This window comes from Cupressus sempervirens, chromosome 3 (genome assembly GCF_028749045.1).
Source record: "Cupressus sempervirens isolate cs-2001-9-10 chromosome 3, ASM2874904v1, whole genome shotgun sequence".
Lineage (NCBI taxonomy): Eukaryota > Viridiplantae > Streptophyta > Pinopsida > Cupressales > Cupressaceae > Cupressus > Cupressus sempervirens.
Window position 1 is genome coordinate 1,046,116,976 of NC_143120.1, and position 21,309 is coordinate 1,046,138,284.

Genomic DNA, 21,309 nt, shown 5'->3' on the forward strand with positions numbered 1-21,309 from the left:
CTTCTAATGGCCGTCATAATCCTTCTGATAAAGATAGTCCACCATTTGCATTTTCCATAACTGGAAGCTCTGTCCATTAAAAATTTCAACCTTTAGCTTACCCTTGTCTACCATCACTCCCACTCAACCACAAGACTCTCACTCAACCATGAGACCCTGTTGTAGAGGATAACTAAAAAAACCTTGCTATGATACCACTTGTTAGGCTTATGAGACAGAAATAACAATTAAATGCAAAAATAACTAATATTAGAAATAACAAATTGCAAAGAAGAGAACACAAGACACACAGATTTAATGTGGTTTCACCCAATCCCTAGGCTACGTCCATCAACAACGAGTCCAATATTCTTATTATCCATTGATTACACATTGATTACAATCTACAATCCCTTACAACTTAATACCACCGTAAGAATCCACAATCTCATCATACATTATAAAAGCCCTAACCCTAACCGTTTTATATAAGATTTTGTTGCTTACAAAATTAGGGCTAGAAAAAGATGACCAATAGAAAAAATATAACTCCCAATGCCTTTTATAATATTAAATTCATTATTGGCTTCAGGGGCGCTGCCCCTCGACCCTACCTTGCATCATGATAGGGAGTGTGCCTAGGGCTATTGACCCTAGGAACCTGCTAGGGGTGCTGCCCCTTGACCCCTAAAGCTTGGGGGTGCTACCCACAAACACTCATAGTAACATATGGGGGGAAGCTGCACCAAATGAAGTGGGGAAAAAGTAACCTCCGAGTTTGATTAGGCTCCACATCACAACAGAGCCTGAATTGAGATTGTATACATTGAGTACTACTTCAAAAATTGGTCTTAAACACAAAATGAAATTATAGATGTATACAAGTTACTATGTTGTACAATGTCTACATGAATGCTTTACGCATGCTACTTATGTTACTTTGGATTCAATTGTGTGAGTATTTTTTTCATCAACATTACGTAAAATACTTCATGATCTATCAAAAAATTCTCACACAAATGAATCTTGAAACAATATACAAAATTGATCTCATGGATTGCAAAAATATTCTTACTCTATTTGGCCAATTTAAACTACATGCTTGAAATTTTCTAATTGCATCCATCATAATAAAAGATAAGCCAAAAAGATTGTTTACTTTCATATTTGTATCCTTCTATGTTTGTCTAAATATTTTCTATAATTATGGTTGTATATGATTTACTACAGTGATCATTGTGGTTTACTTTGGTGACATTGTGTATGGCTTATTTTTGCATACATTTTCACGAAAATTCACATGCAAGTTAAAGTGAGGGTAGAATATAAGATAGTGATAATTACATACCTTATAATTTGTACTTTATTTTGAACTTGCTTTGGCTAGGTCATCCATTTATTTAATGATGAGTACACAAGTGACACAATTCTAATTAAAAGTTTACACATAAACCACACTGCTACTTATTTTGATTTCGCCCCCATTCTAAGGAAATACTTTTTTCTTAGGGATTTACACATTTCTTGCCATGACTCGTATTCAAAGAAATTCGTGTTGGTAACATCCACATAAGTTTTAGAATTATAAACTCAAATTTAGGCCTATTTATTTTTAACTTGTACCTAGCTATTGTGCATTGAGGGTGCACAATAAAATTCATTTGCCACATGTGAAGTTGCATAAAGGACTTACTACAACCAATTGGAATTTCAAACGAACACATGAAATGGACATTCTAATACACATCATGGAACCTATTAAGAATCATTTAGTGATATTAATGCTGCATCAACATTCTATGACGCAGTATATGATTAATTAATATCCTTAATCTTGTTCAATTCATTGATTCATGATCCTCATTGAAATTGACATAAAGTAGCTATCATTTTTATGTTCGAACTCCCAAGCACATACCATAGATTTGCATGCAAACATTTACTACAGACTTCTAAACAACCTACAACCAAAAACCTAGAAATCTTAGACATTATATTAATGAGCCCTTTTCACATCCACACTTATAGGATCAATTTTACAACACAATTACAATAATTACAAATTCCACATGATATTTTGTCAAGCTATAAGTTTTTGCAACATTGACAAATCATCCCGAGACATGTTACAAATGATATTCTGCATCAAACCAATAGCTAAATACTAATATTTATTATTAAAATGATTAAAATATAAATTTCAACATATGTATTATTCTCAACTCTCTTGTCTTTTGTTGTATCCATTGTTTTATAATGATTATGGATATGTTGTCATATTTATTATTATTTTGTTGTATTTATTATTTGATATGCAATATCACTTTTTTTCTTGACAAAATTTATTCAACTTTATTCTCTTTAAAAAAATTCTCATTTTCAAATATTTAATAATAAAGATTAATTTATCCACTTAAAAAAATTGTATAGAGAAATGATTTATTTCATTGTATTATAGGTTATGGACAAACTATAAACTTTTTAATTTCAAGATATTTGTGTACATATTGTTGGAGAAAAAAGAAACTCATATTTAAAGAGAGTCTAACATTGATTATTACGTAAGTGTTCTCAAATAACAATAACCATGGATAAAGTGACAAGAACATTTAAGAATCAATATAAAATTAATCTAAACAAAATTTATCAATTAAATAGTTAAAAATATTCTATAATGAATTGTGCAGAAGTGACAATACTTGGAGAAGGCTTTGTAAATGAAGTACCAAGCTAAATGAACTTAACCTTTAAACAAATCAATGATTAAATGTGCTTGAATTGGAATAATATCAAGAAGGCGAGCATCAACTAGAAAAGAGGACCTAATAGTTATCTTGTTAATTAATTATTTTATATTAAACAATTTGACTATCTTCCATACAAAATGCATCACTGACCACACAATAGATTTTGCTGAAATTTTTAACATTTCTTCTTCAACATCTCCATATTTCCTCATAGAAAATAACAAAAAGATTGGAAGAAAAACAATATATGTTTTAACAAATCTAAAAAAAGATTTTGCTGAAATTTTTAACATTTTTAACATTTAGCAAATCAAGAAAAAGTTTGACTTCATAAAAAAACAAACTTTGATACATTGTCTAGTGGTCTAGTGCTTGAGGTGCATGCTCAAACTAGTGGAAACACGTTCCCTACCGGGGATGAAAAAATAAAAAGATCAAATCACAAACACAATGTGATACGCACGGTCAAACGACTAATTGAAAAGCATGAAGTGGGTTAATAATGACAAATAAAAATGGTCATTTTGCTGTCATACAATTTGCTGGAACGGGCATCGATGCTCACAATGGTGCTCCCTTAATTGAATTGGTATAAAACCAGATATCCTTGCTTGGAAAGGAAAGCAATGCCATAAAATTTGGGTGGAGATGAATGATGCAGAAGTTCTGATTCTCTTTCAGTATATCTGTCAGATTTCTTTGTCTACATACTATTTTAGTTTTCTCATGCCTTGATTCTCCCACACACTTGTTTTTGACCTTTCATTACATTGAAGAATCAAAAAAGTTTATACACACCACTATTTGTCATTCACTTTCAATACAGAGCTTGGTAAACTTCTTCTCTGAGCTCTCATGGCAGATATCACGAGGTTTCAGAAATGGGATTCTCTTCTAATGAGTATGGCAAGAAAGATGAGAGCCATATCGATCATTTTCTGTATAATAGTGACTTCCTTTCCTGTAGGTGCTGAAAATGGGCATGAACAAAAGCATCAATTATACAGAGGATTTTACAGAGATAGCTGCCCCATGGCAGAAGTTGTTGTGAGGTCTGTGATGGAGAGGGCTATGAAAAGAGAACCCAGAAATGCTGCTTCTGTTCTTCGCCTGCAATATCATGACTGCTTAGTTAACGTGAGATACCAGTTTTTTAAAGTTTTTAAAAAAAATGAATAGTCTCTTTTTTATTAATTAAAATATTGAAGTTATACATTCAAAAAAGAATTGAAAAATACAAGATCATTCTGCGAGAGTTCACATGGGAAGCAAGCCCATCATATTTTTATTTTTTTGAAGATAAGAGATATTTTTTGTGATGTAATGTAGGCCTTAAAAAACATGCTGAACTTGTCACCCAGTAATAAGTATTTGCTTGTTTAGATGATTGTTTATAAGGGCGCCCCTGAACTCATAAGTCTCTTTTGTTTATCAGGGCATCCCTGAATTGATAACTCTGTTTTGTTTGTCAGGGCAGCCTTGAATTCATACCTCTGTTTTGTTTGGGAGTTTTTTTGAATGGGAGGACATTAGGCCTTGATAAAAATGGCGAACTTACTTATCAGAAAATAATAAGTATTTTCTTGTGCAGTTCTGTTTCTGGGATGTGATTGTGTGCAAATTTTTAACATCAATGTTTCAGATTTTTAATCAGTATTTGCTTGTTTAGATTATTTTTTATCAGGACACCCCTGAATTCATAAGTCTGTTTTGTTTATCAAAGGCAGCCTTGAGAGTTCATAATTCTGTTTTGTTTGGCAGTTTTTCTCAATGGACCTATGACTTGCAAACATAATCTTAAGGGACTTTAGACCTTAATAAAAATGCTCATCAGTATTTGCTTGTTTAGGTGATAAGAGCAATAAGTATTTGCTTGTTTAGGTTATTATTTATCAGAGCAACCCTTAATTTATATCATTGTTTTGTTTATCAGAACAGTCCTCAGTTCATAACTCTCTTTTGTTTGGTAATGGACTTTTGGCCTTAATAGAAATCTGTGTACTTATCAGAGAGTAATAAGTATTTGTTTTGTTTCAGATTTTTTCTTAATGAGGTTATGACTTGCAAACATAACCTTAATGAGCTTTAGGCCTTGATAAGAAAGCTGAACTTATCACAGAGTAGATAAGTATTTGCTTGTTTAGATGATTGGTTATCAGGACATCCCCTAAACTCTTAACTTTGTTTTCTTCATCAAGGTGCCCCTTAATTCATAACTTGGTCTTGTTGAGAGTTTTCGTTGACTTGCAAACATAGTCTGTATTGGTGTGTCAAAGATAAAACCCATCGAAGGTTTTAGAAGCTTATTAATGAAAAAAAGGAAGAGCTGATATATAATGATGTATATTATGTTGTTTTGGTAGGGATGTGATGGCTCTTTGCTTCTGGATGAGACATCCGACATGGCGGGAGAGAAGGATGCACTATCCAACATAAATTCATTGAGGGCATATGATGTAATAGATGAAATCAAAGAGGCTCTGGAGAAAGTTTGTCCTGGTACAGTCTCCTGTGCTGACATCCTCATCATGGCAGCAAGGGATGCTGTGATTCTGGTAAATAAGACTTTGATTACTTTCATGGGTTTTGATCATGTGTTTTTGCTGAAGTCAAGATTAATTATTATTATTGTTAAGTTCAAGTAGGTTTGAACATAAGACTACCCATATAGAAGATTCACAATTTTCTCTTGCCTTTGACCATGTTTCTTTCTCATCAACATTTTGAATCAGATATTCTTCTTGAGTTCTCCATCTAGATAATTAATTATTGAACATGATTCAACAAAAGTCGATGAAAAAAGATAGAGTCAAAACCAGAAACTCAAATCGCATAAACATGAAGAGTGAAATCCTAATGTCTAAATTGATATCCTTTAGGTTAAACTTTTAGGTAGACCTATCAAGGTGGATTTGCTTGCTCTGTTTGATCCATGATTGTTTGCTGTTGAATTTGGCGGCTTTATTTGGTTATTTTGATTCAATTCTTAGTTATTTTGATTTAGTTACGGTTTGATTTTTTTCTCTGATAGGTAAGGGCCGAAACTTAGATTAATTATTATTTATTGAGATTAATTATCATTGTGTTTATTGTTATATGTTAAGTTTGAGAAAGGCTCACAAATGACAGTTGCGTTGTAGACTCTTGCCTAAAATTATGGTGTGTTTTAGCTTATATGTTTATATATCCATTATATGTCACTGCTATTGCAGAGTGGCGGTCCATTCTGGGAGGTGTATTTGGGAAGAAAAGACAGTCTAAGTGCAAGTCAGAATGATTCAAATGATATAATGCCAAGCCCCAGATCCAATGTTACATCTCTTGTTCAGCTTTTCAAGAAATTTGATCTCTCTATAACAGACTTGGTTGCACTTTCAGGTACATGCACTTCAAATGTTAAATTAAATCTGTTTACAATTGTATTTACAGTCAGAAGATCCAAGTATATCAGAAATTAGGGCACTTGAAATTATGAGAAATAAATTGAACTGAAAGAAGAATTCCACCCTTTTACAAAGACCAAAACAGAGGTTTTTTCCCCTTAGATATCTAGAGTTATTAATTGGTCCGATCAATGTGTTTGTTGGTTCTTAGCTTTGCATGATTCCTTTTGAAGCCTGAATATGAAGATCTGGCATACTCTAGTTTGGGATTTAATATTATTTTGAGAAGAAGAATAATTTTTAAATTGTTTTCTTTAGGTACTCACACAATTGGAAAGGGGAGATGTTTTTCAATTATGTTCAGGCTTTATAATCAAAGTGGATCGGGTCGTCCAGACCCAACAATAAATTGCAAATATAGACGCTATTTAGACAAACAATGTCCTCATGGAGTGGATGAGAATGTGACTCTTGATCTTGATATGGACTCTCCTGCAAAATTTGACAACAGTTACTTCAAGAACTTGGTGTTGGGACAAGGCTTGCTCAATTCAGACCAAGTCCTCTTCTCCACACCAGGGGAGACTAGAGACTTGGTTTATTTTTATAGTCAGGATGAGCCTGCTTTCTTCTCCGCCTTGATTGATTCCATGATCAAGCTTGGCAATCTTCCTCCCTCCTCCATTAATGGAGAGATAAGGAAAAATTGTAGACGAGTCAACTAAGGTCATGTTTGTAATTGTTTGTGTTCATGCTCGGTATTTTTTCCTATATGATGTTTTCATGATGATCATCCCCTGACCACCTTAATTTATGATTAATGTGTTTCTAAATACTTAGTAACAGCATTTTAAGGTGCTATCAAACAATATGTAAATATTATGTGCAGGGACTGAGACAAGATTACTATTAATATCTGTCTATCTATCATTCGAAAGTATTATAAATGCTATTACTGGTTTTTAAGATGCATTATCCTTCGAAGTTTAAAAAACCTTCATAAAATTTAGTTTTATTTTCCTTGTAAGTTGTTAGGTGTATCATTATTTCTTGAATCTATTTGGAAGGGTCATGATTATTTATAGTCAGAGTTTACTAATATTTGATTAGAAAGTGGTGAATATAAGTAGATCAAGACATTTTGATATAAAATATAGAATCATTGAAGTACATGAAATTATATGAATGCAATTTTTACAATCTATGAGAAATCATATTATAATTAGTCATATGAACAATTCATACAAAAATATTTTTAATGGAACTATGATAGCATAGACATAGTTGTCCAAGTGGTATATGTATATGAGCAATGTTAGTATGCTAATAGAAACCAAATTTAAATAAAGCTTCTACAAACTAAACGAAATTCATAAACTTCAAGATAGACTAAGATGAGCTCTCAATTGAGAATATGAGCCATTAATGGGCTCTCTCAATGAGAAGCTCTCTTGTTGAGTAGCTTTGTCTAAATAGATAGGATATATGCTCAAGCTTTATGTTTCAAAAAGGGCTTCAAATGGAGTTGGAATTTGGGTGTGAGTGTATGGTTTTGATGTAAAATGGCTTCTCAAAATGGCATTATGACTTTACTTCATGGGTTGTGTTATTTTGCAAAGGGGAAGGATCCAATTTATAGGCAAGAGGCTTGAGGGATTGAGGGCTAAGATGCAAGGATGAGAAAAAGCTCATGGAGGGCTCAAATTGCATGAGAAGAGAGCACATGGATTGTGCTTCCTTATAGTCAATCAAAGAGTGACACATGTCACATGGTGAGAGGATGGAGGAAAGTGGAAGGATGAGTCAACAAAGGAGGCTCAAGGGATAAAATCTTCATAAAGACCCTCATAATGACTTGTAAGAGCAATTATGACTTTGTGGGCTTTATAAAGTTTTGTGGTTGAAAATATTTGCGAGAGATACCATGAAATTCGAATTTGAGGGTTTAGGGAGGTTTTAAGCTTGCTTAGGGTTGTAAAAATGATTAGAGGAAGGGTTAGAGATGGCTTAGGACTAGGCAAGTGGATGGCAAGTGGATTGCAATTAATGAGGGTGGGTGAAGGAGGAGATATTTGTTAACTTTGGCTTGAGTTAGCAAGTCTTAACCTATGTTTAGGGAATGTGACAAGGTTAGGAGGGGATTAGGATTAGGGTTAAAGACATCTTCTAGAAGAGTCTAGGCTTTGGATGAGGATGAAGACTTTCTAGAAGAGTCTAGAACTTCCTAGGATAAGATTTTATGAAATAAATAAAGTTTTATTTATTTCAAGGGTTTGGGTTGAGGAGATATTTATTAAAATATTTTTAATAAACATGAGGATTAATATTTAATCTTGATTAAATATTTTGAGTTGGGATTAGGGGTAGGAAATGATGAGATTAGCCTTTAATCGAAATTAAAGAAGGATTAGAAGATTTTGGAAGAGGTTATTGGTCTTAAGGAAATTGGCCAACTTTTGGGAAAAAAATAAATAAATTATTTATTTTGGGATTTTTGGTCAATTTATTAATTAAATAATTAATAAATAAGGAAATAATGTTTAAATAAGATTTAAACATTTTTGGGAGGGATTTCTTAATTAAATATTTTTAATTAAGATAAAGGGATTTAATGGCATAAAAATAAATTAATAAATTAAATAATTAATTAATTAATAAATGATGATGTCATCAGAAATTTTTTAGAAAATAAAAATACTTTATTTTCTAAAGGTTTTTTAGGTGTCTACAGTATCCTTGCTAGGTTTTCTTGTGACATGAAAAACTTGTTCACTATTATTATTTGAGAAGGAAATAGATGGTATGATAAATGTTGAATTCATTACAATATATTCTTATATATCTAGAATTAAGACCTAGGTTCATGCCTTAGCAAATTGCAGCTACAATGACCAATTTTAAGACTTAGATTCAATCGAGCTTGGTAGCAATTGTTATAAGGTCTATTTTCAAACCTCAATGTGTTGAAAGTTCCAAAAATGTCAACAGAGAGAGTAAGAACTCAAAAAAGGAATCACAAGGGTGTGTACACAAAGATTGGAGACCAAAAGTGATCACCTAATTTTTTTGCCCCCATGAGACCAAAATACAATCATGTTATAATATGCTCACATTATGATTATGTTTGACCATAAAGACCAAAAAGTCTTCATTTGGTATTTTTATGTTTCTAACCCACAAACTTGTGGATTGTGATTCCTTCCAAACTTCCTTGCATCGTTGGACAGCCCATTTCTTGCCTTTTCTTTGCCAGATCATTGCCAGATTTCCATTAAGACATTGTTGAGGTTGAAGAGGTATACATTTTTGGTTCTCGAGCGCAAAATTTGGATCACATTGTTAAATTTTTTTTTTGACTAGTTTTGAGGTGTAGAGAATGTACCCACAAATGATCAAAACCCTAATCACCTCCTCATCAAATTCCTATTAAAGAACAACCACAACAAACCCATCCTCCAATACCTCAACATTGTCTAGAAAGCAAGAAAGAAAATTAGATCAAATATAAAATAATAAAAGATAGATTGAGGAATTAAATACAAGGCTGAGAAATCTAGTAGCAACAAAATATCATAGGTTCACCCTTATCGAATCACTATGATTCATAATCTCTCTATTAGAATGGTCAGGGTTGTCATTGCACCAAAAGATTGACTAGTCAATAACTGATACGACTAATAGTCTTATAGAACCACGTGAGGCGGTTAAGCCATGTCATGAACCATACAAGGGATGTTGGCCCATTGCCAACAATCTCCCTCCTAGCACCACTCGTCATGGCCTACATGATTTCAAATTGTGACCAAGCTCTGATACAACTTGTTAGAATGGTTAGGGTTGTCCTTGTACCGAAAGATCAACCTGTCAATGCCTGATACAACCAATAGTCTTATAGAGCCACATGAGACAATTAAACCATTTCACAAACCGCATGAGGGATGTTGGTCCACTACCAAAACTCTCATATAGTCTTACTGAATGGGTAAATCAATCCTTGGCCTAATAAGAGGGAAATAATACTTTTCTTCATATCCCAATTTTTTAAATTTCTAATCTAGCTTTTCATTTTTATCTATTTTTTTAAAATAATGCTTTTGAGTTTTTCTTTAGTTTTCTTATATTCCTCCTTTTTTTGCTTGATAGTAACTTTTAGATCTCCTTTTCTCTTCCTCTATTTCCCACCTTATGTTTGGTATTCTCCTTGAATATTTCTTTAGTATTCTTGCAGTCATCTAGTTGTTGCTCTTGCTTTGAATTTACAAATCAACTCCCTCAATCTTGAGATCCATATGTTAGCTTTCTTAATATTTCTTTTGGCTCCTCATTCTTTGATTTAATGTGTTCAAAGTCACCCATCATGATCTTCCAAACTTTTTTAGATTAGTATTCTTCTTCCATCTATCCAAACATTCAAGACCTCCCTCAAGCGATTGAACTCCACCTACAAGGGACCAATTGTTGAACATGTCAAATATTTGAAAGGGGTGGTGAATTAGTTATTACAAAATACTTTAATACAAATTTATGAAATTGGTATAATAGTAAAAGATTCAGATAACATTGATATAAATTTGAAAGAGAAAAAATTGTAAACACCATAACATTGGATAGAAAGTGGAAATCCATTATGGAGAAATCCACAGAGAAGCTAATTGTTATAAAAGTAAACATTAGTTAAGGTGACACCAGTTAAGGCATTTTTGCAAGGGCTCATTGTTGGTTTTCGTACTTCAAGAAAGGCTCATGGTCGATTGGGATAATTGCATTGATACAAAAAGTTCTTAAAGACAAAATGTGAACTGATAGAGCTACATCTGAATATGCATGAAATAGTTCCAATTAAAACACATGTACTAATCAATTGCAGTAGATCTAATAGAGATCATTTTCCTATACTCACCCTTCTAAAAAATTGTACACTTCTCTCTATTTCTCTCCTTATGTTTGACTCCATAATAACTTAGTATTCTTATTTTTGCTCATACAGTTTACCACATATGATTCATAATCATAATAACATCATACCACCTTCAATAACTTAAACACTTACACTACATTGGATAAATGATATATCTCTCTCTCTCTCTCTCTCTCTCTCTCTCTCTACATACACACATGCACGCATGAAACTAATAAAGAAAATACATAATTTGGTCTAGTCATAGAACATGTCATCTTAAATATATTACAATATAGACACGCTAGCTTATTGAAAGGGAAGACTAACATCAATCAACATACAACTTCTACATACATACATTCAAGGTGCATTCCATTTTTGCACCATTTAAATGTTGATCCATGCAATGCTGATTATATTGAGAGGGGGATGAATCAATATAAATACCAGTCAATTTAAACTTTTACCTTTTACCATTCTGTGATATTATTATGAGTTTCTTAAGCATTCATTAGATAAACAATATGATCATGCAAGCTAGAAATACATTCACACGTAACACTAATATCTCTCATGAAAACCCAATTAGGTGTAAACTATGGAGCATGATATGATCCTCACATAATTTTTCACCTATTAGAATATATAGTCCATCGATATAACTGAGAGGGGGTGGGGGGGGATGGTGAATCAGTTATCCAACTATTATCACAATTATCAACTTTAAACAAACTTAACCATATGAGTAATATAATCAAAAATCAAAACGAGATATTCATACACAATAACAACATATATGTTAACTAGGGAAAAACTTGATCAGAGGGAAAACCCCGGTAGGGATGGTACCCACAAGATGATGTACTAATATAAATATTCCTTGTTAGAGGATGAACCCTATTAGGAGTCTATAAAAACATTCAATACATATCAAGTCCCTATGAGGAGACTTTGAATCCTTCTTAAGAGATTCCAACCGTGTTAGGAGTTGTGGGAGACAACTGGACCCATTGCCCAAACAAATTCAAGTTTAAGACCAATGAACCCACTGTCCAAATGATCTCTATATTATTCCTTGCACAATAATAGAAATGAATAGTACTTCCTTCTTCTGTCCTATCAACTGGACCTTTGCTCCTTCTGATCTTGTAACCAGATCATAAAACTCTCATCAAATAATCCCTTGGATTGCTTACTCACATTTAATAAACACTCTACTCCTTTTGCACTTCACATTTCATATAATGATCACAACACTCATACTCTCACTACAAATAAGGAAAACATATGTCCTTTATACCATATCTTCAAAATAATTCCTTGAGTAGGCCTTGAGGCTTTCCCAATTAATTATAATAAGATAATTAATTAATTACAATTACAATAGCACTATCAGCTCACAGTCTATGCAAAAATTTACACATGCGATACTAGGGCTTGCACACTTGCTAACATCATCAATAGATTGTCCTCTATTAGCAGCTGACTGTGCATATCTTCATTGCATCTCAGATGTAAGATAGTGAACAAACATCAAGAACTGCTTTCCTAATGCTTTATTTCTATACTACTCTCTATAAATTAGGTACAACTTTCGTACGTCTTCAACTTATGTGTTGCGCATTGAACCACATCATCATGACACTATACTGAACACGTCTCTAATGCTTAGGATAATCCCCCAAAGTAGTATCATCAACATTCATGCTAACAATCAACCAATTTGTCATTGATGGAAACATAGATGAAAAACATCTAAGTTCCAAGAATACCAAAATAGTACTCTGCTGCTGCTACTAATGTTCTCATCTTTTCAAATCCTCTTCATTGATCAAGTTTTAAATCCTCCAAAAAATTGCACTGTTCTTCTTCTTCTTTAGGATCGACAACAGTTGTTCATAGTAAACAACTCGCAATACATACCTCCCACATAGAGATATTCCTCCTTCTTTACATGAATCTTTCTAAATCTTCCTAATAAAGTAGAGATTTCTCTCCCATTCATGCTTTTCTTATACACTCTCTCCCTTATTCAACTAGATAGTGTTTTTCATGCATATTCTCTCCCTCAATGACATCAATGACAAAGTCCTCATTATGTCAATTTACTGCTCCAAGTCTTCAACCAACTCAAGTGTCCAAAGACACTATTCAAGACCAAATACCAAGAGTCCTCAATGACTCAACTCATCACATATACGCCCCCATACAGGAAGCATCAATATTTAGTCTAATCTAACAATAGTTCTCAGTACAATTGGACTAATGCACTTACCGCATCATCTACTCAAAAGTAGGTAGGGGCATAACCCCAAGCATACCTCTCAAGTACTGAAATGTATCTTTAGGTAAGGGCTTCATAAAGATATTTGCAATATGATCTTTAGTACTCACATACTCTAATCTGGTCTCCTTTTCCATTGTTATTTTCTCTCAATACATGATACTTAATAGATACATGCTTAGTCTTAGAATGCAATATAGGATTCTTAGACATACTCATTGTACTTGTGTTATCATAGTAAATGATAACATGTTCTGCAAACTCAATTTTGGTATCCTTCAACATTTGTTTCATCCATATTACTTGCTTATAGTTATTTGTTGCTGTAACATACTCTGCCTCATTTGTAAACTAAGAAATACAATCTTGTTTCTTTCTTAGCCAAGAAACCAATCTTCCTCCAAGGAAAAATGCTCCACCACTGGTGCTCTTTCTGAAATCCATACTACCTTCCCAATCTACATTAGTATATGCACATAGAATAAAATCACTTGATCTATCATACCAAATTTCATACTCAGATGTTCCTTTCAAGTATCTAAACATCCTCTTTGCTGCTGCATAACGATATTCCTTAGGATCAACTTGAAATCTAGCTATAATCCCAACAACATTTTCTATATTTGGGCGTGAGTCAGATATCGCAAACCTCCAATCATGGATCTGTACTTTGTCTGTTCAACTATAGGTGTCTCATCCTTGCTAGATAACTTGTGACTAGTTATCATAGGTGTACCAAAAGGCTTACGAATTTCCAATCCAAATCTCTTCAAAAAATCCTTCAAGTACTTAGCTTGTGAAATGAAAATTCCATCACTATTCTGCACAATCTGCAATCCTAGGAAAAACTTCATTTCTCCTATCATGCTCATTTCAAACTCATTCTTCATTTCTTTAGAAAACTTATCACTTGCTTTAGTATTTCGTCCAAATATGATGTCATCAACAAATATTGCTATTATCAGCAAACCATTCTCAATTTGTTTCAAATACAAGCTACTATATGTCATACCTTTAACAAATTCAAGCTTTGCCAAATAGTTGTCCAATATTGCATACTAGGTTCTAGGTGCTTACTTCAGACCATATAGAGCTTTCTTTAGTCTACATACCATGTCTTTGTCTTCTATCAAAGGAAAACCTTTAGGCTACTCAATATATACTTCTTCAATTTCTCCATTCATGAAGGCTAATTCAACATCCATATTATATAACTTGAACTTCTTATTCACTGCATAAGCCAAGAACATTCTTACTACTTCCATTCTGGCTATAGGTGCATATGTCTCCTCATAGTCTATGCCTTCTTGCTATGAATATCCCTTGCATACAAGTCTAGCATTGTTCCTCACAACTTCGCCTTGCTCATTCATCTTGCTTCTGAATACCCATTTGGTTCCTATCACATTCTTACCTTTAGGTATAGGAACTACTCCCATGTTTCATTCTTCACAATTTGATCTAATTCTTCCTTCATTGCTTGAATCCAATGATCATCTTTACAAGCTTCATTTGCACTCTTAGGTTCAACTTGAGAAATCAAACATATCTCTTCATTAACTTTGTTTCTTGTCATCACACCTTTATCTTTGCTTCCAATTATATGCTCTGAAGGGTGACTCTTTGTCAGATTCCTTTTAGGGGTAGGAGTTGACATCTCAACTCTGATCTCATCTCTAGGTTCAGATCTCTACTCTCCTTCTTGTTAAATATTTAACACATCATTCTGCAGATCATTGTTAGTATCAAAGAATTTTTTTTCATTTTGTCTAACAATTCTAGAATTATCTTCTTCTTTATTTGAATTGTAATCTACCATCTTTTCCTTAGTTCCAAACTTTTCATCAATCTTAACATTTGCACATTCAACTATTGTCTTAGTTCTCTGATTAAAAAATGTGTATGCCTTGCTTTTCAATGAATAGCCAAGAAACATACCTTCATCATTTCTTGGATTAAACTTGCCAATATCATCATCTTTCTTGATATGACACTTACTTCCAAATATTATTAAGTACTTAAATGATGGTGAATGACCAAACTATAGTTCATAAGGTGTCTTGCTCATACTTTTTCTAATTTGTAATTTGTTCATAGTGTACATTTTTGTATTGACTACTCTCCAAAATGTCTTGGATACATCATTCTCAAATAACATCGCTCTTGTTACCTCTGCCACTGATCTATTTCCTCTTTTTGCAATCCCATTCTATTCAAGTGTCCTAGGTGAAGATAAATGCCTTTTGATTCCATTCTCTTCACAAAATATTTTAAACTCTCTAGAGGTTAATTCTCCTCCTCTATTTAATCTCAAGCATTTTATCCTAACACTAGATTCATTCTCAACTCTATTCTTAAATATCTTACACTTCTCAAAAGCTTTAGACTTGTCTTTAAGAAATGCTACCCACATCATTCTAGTGAAATCATAAACAAAAATCATGAAATACCTTCACCATAGAATCCTCTTGTACTAGAGGGACCACTCAAATCTATGTGAACAATCTCTAGCTTCTCTGTGGTAGTGAACTTCTTGCTGGGGAAAGATACCACAGAGAAGCTCACTACAAATCTTAGACTGCAGATGTGCTACTAACCTTTACAATATTATCAATTTTTTTATGATAGAATCTCCTATACCATAATCAACTATTATCCACTTTAGCAACCAAACAAGTCATTTCAGTGGTGTTCAATTGAAATACATTACCTTTGGCCTTAGTTCTAGTTCCAATAATCTTACCATCCTTATCCTTGATATTGCAAGTCTTTCCTATGAATTGCAATTGATACCCTTTGTCTACCAACTGTCCAACACTCAACAAATTATGCTTCAATCCATCAACAAAATAAACATCATCATTGTTAGTTCTTCTATCTAAAGTAATGGATCCAATCCATGTAATATGACAGGCTGCATTGTTACCAACTCTAACAATACTTCCCTCATAGTTTTTGAATTTAATAAACTTATTCATATCACCAGTCATGTGATGTGAACAACCACTGCCTATTATCCAATCAGATTTCTTTTCAACTTGGGAAACTAGAGCCTTTTCTTCTCTAATTTCTCTATCAATATCATCCTTTTTAATAGCTACAAATCCTAGCTCATCATCACTTTCACTTTGAGCTTTTTCATTAGATTCTTCATCTTCATTAGCATACAAAAAATTTCTATCTCTTCTAAGCTTAAATTTTCCCTTATACTTTTTCTCTCATTTAGGACATTTAGATCCATAATGACCAAACTCATTACATGTCTAACATTTCAAGATATTCTTACCATATTTCTCTTCTTACAAGAAGTGTTATACCTTCCTTAATCTTCTTATCTTCATCAGATTTGGTTTTGCTATTACCAATAAAATCTCCATGTGTGCTTGCACTTCTAGACAGGCTTGGTCGAACATTCAAGGCACTAAAAGCTATCTCAACTCTTGTTAGTTCTCTTGATTGCTTCAAATCTACTTCTACTACTTCCAATCTTCCAAGCAACATTTCCCTAGCAAATGTCTTAGTGTAGGGTATAGGTAACTAAATCATTCGAGCAACTTGCTTGAATGGTGGTGTCAAAGTTTTCAAGATCTTCCACACAACCTCATCTTCTTCCTTGGTTGAACCATGTGACTTGATTCCCGCAACAATATATGATATCCTACCACTATAGTTTCTTACAGATTCATCTTCCATCATTTTAGCATCTTTAAATGCACATATCCAATTTGGCAATCTTACTCTCTTTGTATGTGTATCTCCTTCAAAAGTATATTCTAATTCTTTCCAATTTTCATGAGATGTTTGAAGTGACTTTACCTGACTGTATTTATTCTCTAGAAGAATTGATAGTAGAGCCTCTCTAGCTCTCATATTGCACATGAACAAATCTCTCTCTACTTCACTACATTCTTCAAGTTTCCCTTCGTTGATAATTGTCTTCTCACTCTTTGTCAAGATCCAATAACCCAGACCCATGCACAATAGATGAGTCTTCATCTTCTCCTTCTAACTGTCATAGTTGGCCCCATCAAATCTAGGAATATCCCTTCTAAAAATATTAATCATTGTTCTCCTAAAGTTGTTAAGCTTATCCTTCAAGGACGTATTCCTATGATACCAATTGTTAGAATATATAGTCCACCAATATAACTGAGCGAGAGGGGGGAGGGTGGTGGTGGGGGAGGGTTCAATATGTTATCCAACAATTATCACAATTATCAACTTTAAACAAACTTAACCATATGATTAATATAATCAAAAACCACAACAAGATATTGATACACAATAATGCTAGATATGTTAACTAGGGAAACCCTTGATTAGAGGAAAAACCCCATTGGGGATGGTACCCACAAGATGATGTACTAATATAAATATTCCTTTTTAGAGGATGGGCCCTATTAGGATTCTATAACAACATTCAGTACATATTAGTCTGTGTTAGGGATCTTACATATCAGTCCATGTTAGGAGATCCCAACCTTGTTAGGAGTTGTGGAAGACAATTGGACCCATTGCCCAAACAACTTCAAGGTTAAGACCAATTGACCCATTGTCCAAATGATCTCTATATTATTCCTTGTAGACTAATAGAAATGAATAGTACTTCCTTTGTCCTATCAACTGGACCTTTGCTCCTTCTAATCTTGTACCCAAATTACAAAACTCACATCCAATAATCCCTTGGATCGCTTACTCGCATTTAGTAAACACTTTACTCCTTTTTGCACTTTGCACTTCATACAATGATCAAAACACTCATACTCTCATTAAAAACAAGGAAAAAATCTATCATTTATACCACATCTTCAAAATAATTCCTGAGTCAACCTTGAGGATTTCCCAATTAATTATAATAAGATAATTAATTAATTACAATTACAAGAGCACTGTCGGCTTAAAGTCTATGCAAAAATTCACACGTGTGATACTAGGACTTGCGCACTTGTTGATGTCACCAATAAATTTTCCTCTATTAATGTTATACCCCAAAATTGGCTCATTTCCATTATACCAATTCTAGTTTATCTGATCAATGCTAAAGTCTTATTTCATTAGGCAAATTCTTGTTTTGACATTCGCTACTTGACTTAACTATCAGATGTAGAAAACCCTAATCTACTTTCATCATACTTATTATTTAATTCCTATAGTATTTACTCATATTAGTCGCATTGAACCTATTTGATTTAAATTTAATTTAATCTAAAGTATTTATACTTTATTAAATTAAATTATCACCTAAGGCTAATGTACTAAGGAATTAAATTTATTTAATTTAATAAATATGCCTATTCTAATTAATTGAATGAAATTATTTAATTAAATGGAAAAGGTATTTATGAGGTCATATCTCACTTTATTAAATTAAATATCTTTCCTAATTCTACTCTTCAGTTCAAAATGGAAAGTCCTAGTTAGCTATTGATCAAATTAGAAGAGATCCAAATCAATTGCTCTCACAATGAAGTCTATCTACGTTAACTGTTTCTTGCACTTAGGATATGAGGTAGTTAACTCCATCTAAATTTGGAATCTTCCACTATGACTAAAACTATGCTTCAATCCTAACTGTCAATCTTAGTTGATCACAACCGTTGAAGGATTTCAAGAATTCTATTTAAGAAACCTCCAATTCCTCATTAAGAAGGCTGAATTGAATTGCTATCAAATTGCTACTGAATTATATACTCATCCAAGCTCATTACATTATAGACTTTCATTTCTTAGATTAATATCATTTATAATTAATATGCATTCATTTAGTTAATTCTATTTACATGTTCTTAGATTAATTGAATAATCATTTAGACTACATTGCATTCTCATATAGACTAGTTACATTCTTAAATCCTTTGTTCTTAGAGGTTCTGGTTGCCTACACCTCAAATCTGAGGATATTAAACAGAAAAAATCCTTATAGATAGAAGGCAACAGGTCACCTTGCTAGATCTGTTTCGAGTGAACAATCTCATGTTCATCTCAGGATGAATCCACATACATGACCATGTTGAAGTGTGTGTGTTACAATTGAGGCCACATTCCACGCATACATTTCTCTGGCCTCCTCTACATTTTTTTAATGATATTTTAGTTCTTTGTCCATACTATTCCATACAGTTCCTTAGATTTTCATGCAAGATGATCTATTTTCGTGCGAGGATTTAAGTTCTTGTACGAATATTCTTTCCTTTTTGCATGAGAAAGTGCCCCATTGTGCAAGTCTTTGTGCGACACATCATTTCTTTGTGTGGGTTGAAAAAGAATTTTGCACAGTTCTACGTGAGATCTCACTGAAGATTTTGAAACAATAGCTTCAATTTCAATACTTTTAACATGTTGTTTATCTCATTTCATTAACACATTTTTCTTGGAATTTGTGTTGTTCTATTTCTCTGATCTTCTGCAGCTTAACTATTGTCTGCAGGACAATTTGTCAAAGATTCCTTATAAAACCCACTCAAACATGGACTAACTATTTGCTTGCAGAACAATTTTCAAAGAATACATTTAAAACCCACAAAATAATATGTTTTCTTTCTTGTTTTTCAAACTAGTCTAAATAGGGCTTGTGAACTTCTTAGGGTGCAAGATGGAAGAATAGGGGATTATGCTCTTCACCACTTAGAGGTCATGACCAAGGGTGAATCAAAGACCTAGATGATTTCAAAAGACGACATTCTGAGGGAAGCAAGCAGCTTAGTGGTTCTCCAGTGCTTGTTGTTTTCTATGATGAGATGATGGTTTTCTTTTTAAGTGAATCAAAATCTTTAGGAAGGATGAGTCTGGATTGATTAAGCTAAGTGGGTAATTAATCAATTTTGCATGTTTGGGCGAGGAAATAAGGTAGAGGATTATGCTCTTTCCCCTTGAGGGAAGTCAAAAACTCAGACCCTTGAATCTAGACCACCAGTCCGTGTCAATCCTTCAAAGGGCCTACTGGAGTGATCCAACCTCTAGGAACGACCCAAGTGAGCACACTCCTTTTGCTGGAGATTCCAACTCACTCTAATAAAGAAGCCTTGTAGAGAAAAAGACTCCAAGGCTAGATTAATTTCCTCTCCTTCACTCTTGATATTGCACGTCAAGGAGAGTCTTTGTCTATGCACTGGTCGACACCGACCCTTGGCTTACTAAGTAAGTAGTGTGCACTTTTAGATGTTGGTGTGGGCTGCTAGCCTCAAATCCACTTGTGGAGCCACCAGGAATTAATACGAATAGAAGCCAAGTAAAAACCTTGTAGTTAGAAGCCACCAAGTTCACCTCCGAAAGGAGGCATAATCTTTGTGCAAGAAGGGGGAAGAATCTCTCCTATAGAACTCACCATAGGCATGCTACTGGATATTTGAAGGTGGTATATGCACTTGTCCCTTGCCAAAAGGGTCCTCATTCAGTGTATACTATTGAGTCCTTTGAATATACCAAAAACATAGGCACCCTCTAGGGGGTGACATCATTGTGTGAGGTACACGCATGCACATAAGATGTGGGACAAAGGTTTTGCCTTCTCTACCATTTTTTGTTTCTAGGGATAAAACATATTTTTTATCGAGTCATAAATAGTCCAAACCTATCTAAACCAAACAAAAGGTCAAGACTCCCTTGTCCCTGTGAGTTGCTTTGCCCTCAATTGGATTGTATTTGACCACTGCTTGCTTCTTGTGTTCTGTTGAAAACGCTTTGTCTTGTTTGAAACACAATGCTACTGGAATTGGAAATCAACCCTGAAATCTATCTGTTATCTATCAAAAAAACCTCCAAACTATCCATAATAGTTCAAAACTATCAAAATTTCTTCAAAATCCAAGTCTTTTGTTAGTTTGGTCTCCATTTTCACGCACAATTTTCAAAATTTTGCACAAGTAGCTTTTGTCTTGTCATTTCTTCACGTAGCCCTATCCAAGTTTTTGCGTGAGCTTATGCAAATCCTTGCACAAGATCTTGTAGTCTTGTCTTGCTGTTTGGATTCTATTTTGCTTGCAAATCCTAACATGTTTTTGTGAGGTTCTGTGCAAC

At 33.5% G+C, this 21,309-nt stretch overlaps 1 protein-coding gene across 1 annotated transcript; it reads left to right on the plus strand.

The window, feature by feature from the left end:
* Positions 1-3,351: 3,351 nt before the first annotated feature.
* On the plus strand, positions 3,352-7,075 carry LOC149570319 (peroxidase 17-like). The gene is made up of 4 exons (XM_089817890.1): positions 3,352-3,863; positions 5,090-5,281; positions 5,939-6,104; positions 6,428-7,075. The coding sequence occupies exons 1-4, from the start codon at positions 3,582-3,584 to the stop codon at positions 6,832-6,834; spliced, it is 1,047 nt and encodes a 348-aa protein (XP_089674016.1). The 5' UTR covers positions 3,352-3,581; the 3' UTR covers positions 6,835-7,075.
* Positions 7,076-21,309: the final 14,234 nt, after the last annotated feature.

Bases quoted from the DNA above. Each gene is read 5' to 3' on its own strand.
- LOC149570319 (XM_089817890.1), top strand. From the start codon at position 3,582: ATGGCAGATATCACGAGGTTTCAGAAATGGGATTCTCTTCTAATGAGT. The intron at 3,864-5,089 runs GTGAGATACCAG...TTGTTTTGGTAG, and splicing joins ATCATGACTGCTTAGTTAAC to GGATGTGATGGCTCTTTGCT. The intron at 5,282-5,938 runs GTAAATAAGACT...CTGCTATTGCAG, and splicing joins CAAGGGATGCTGTGATTCTG to AGTGGCGGTCCATTCTGGGA.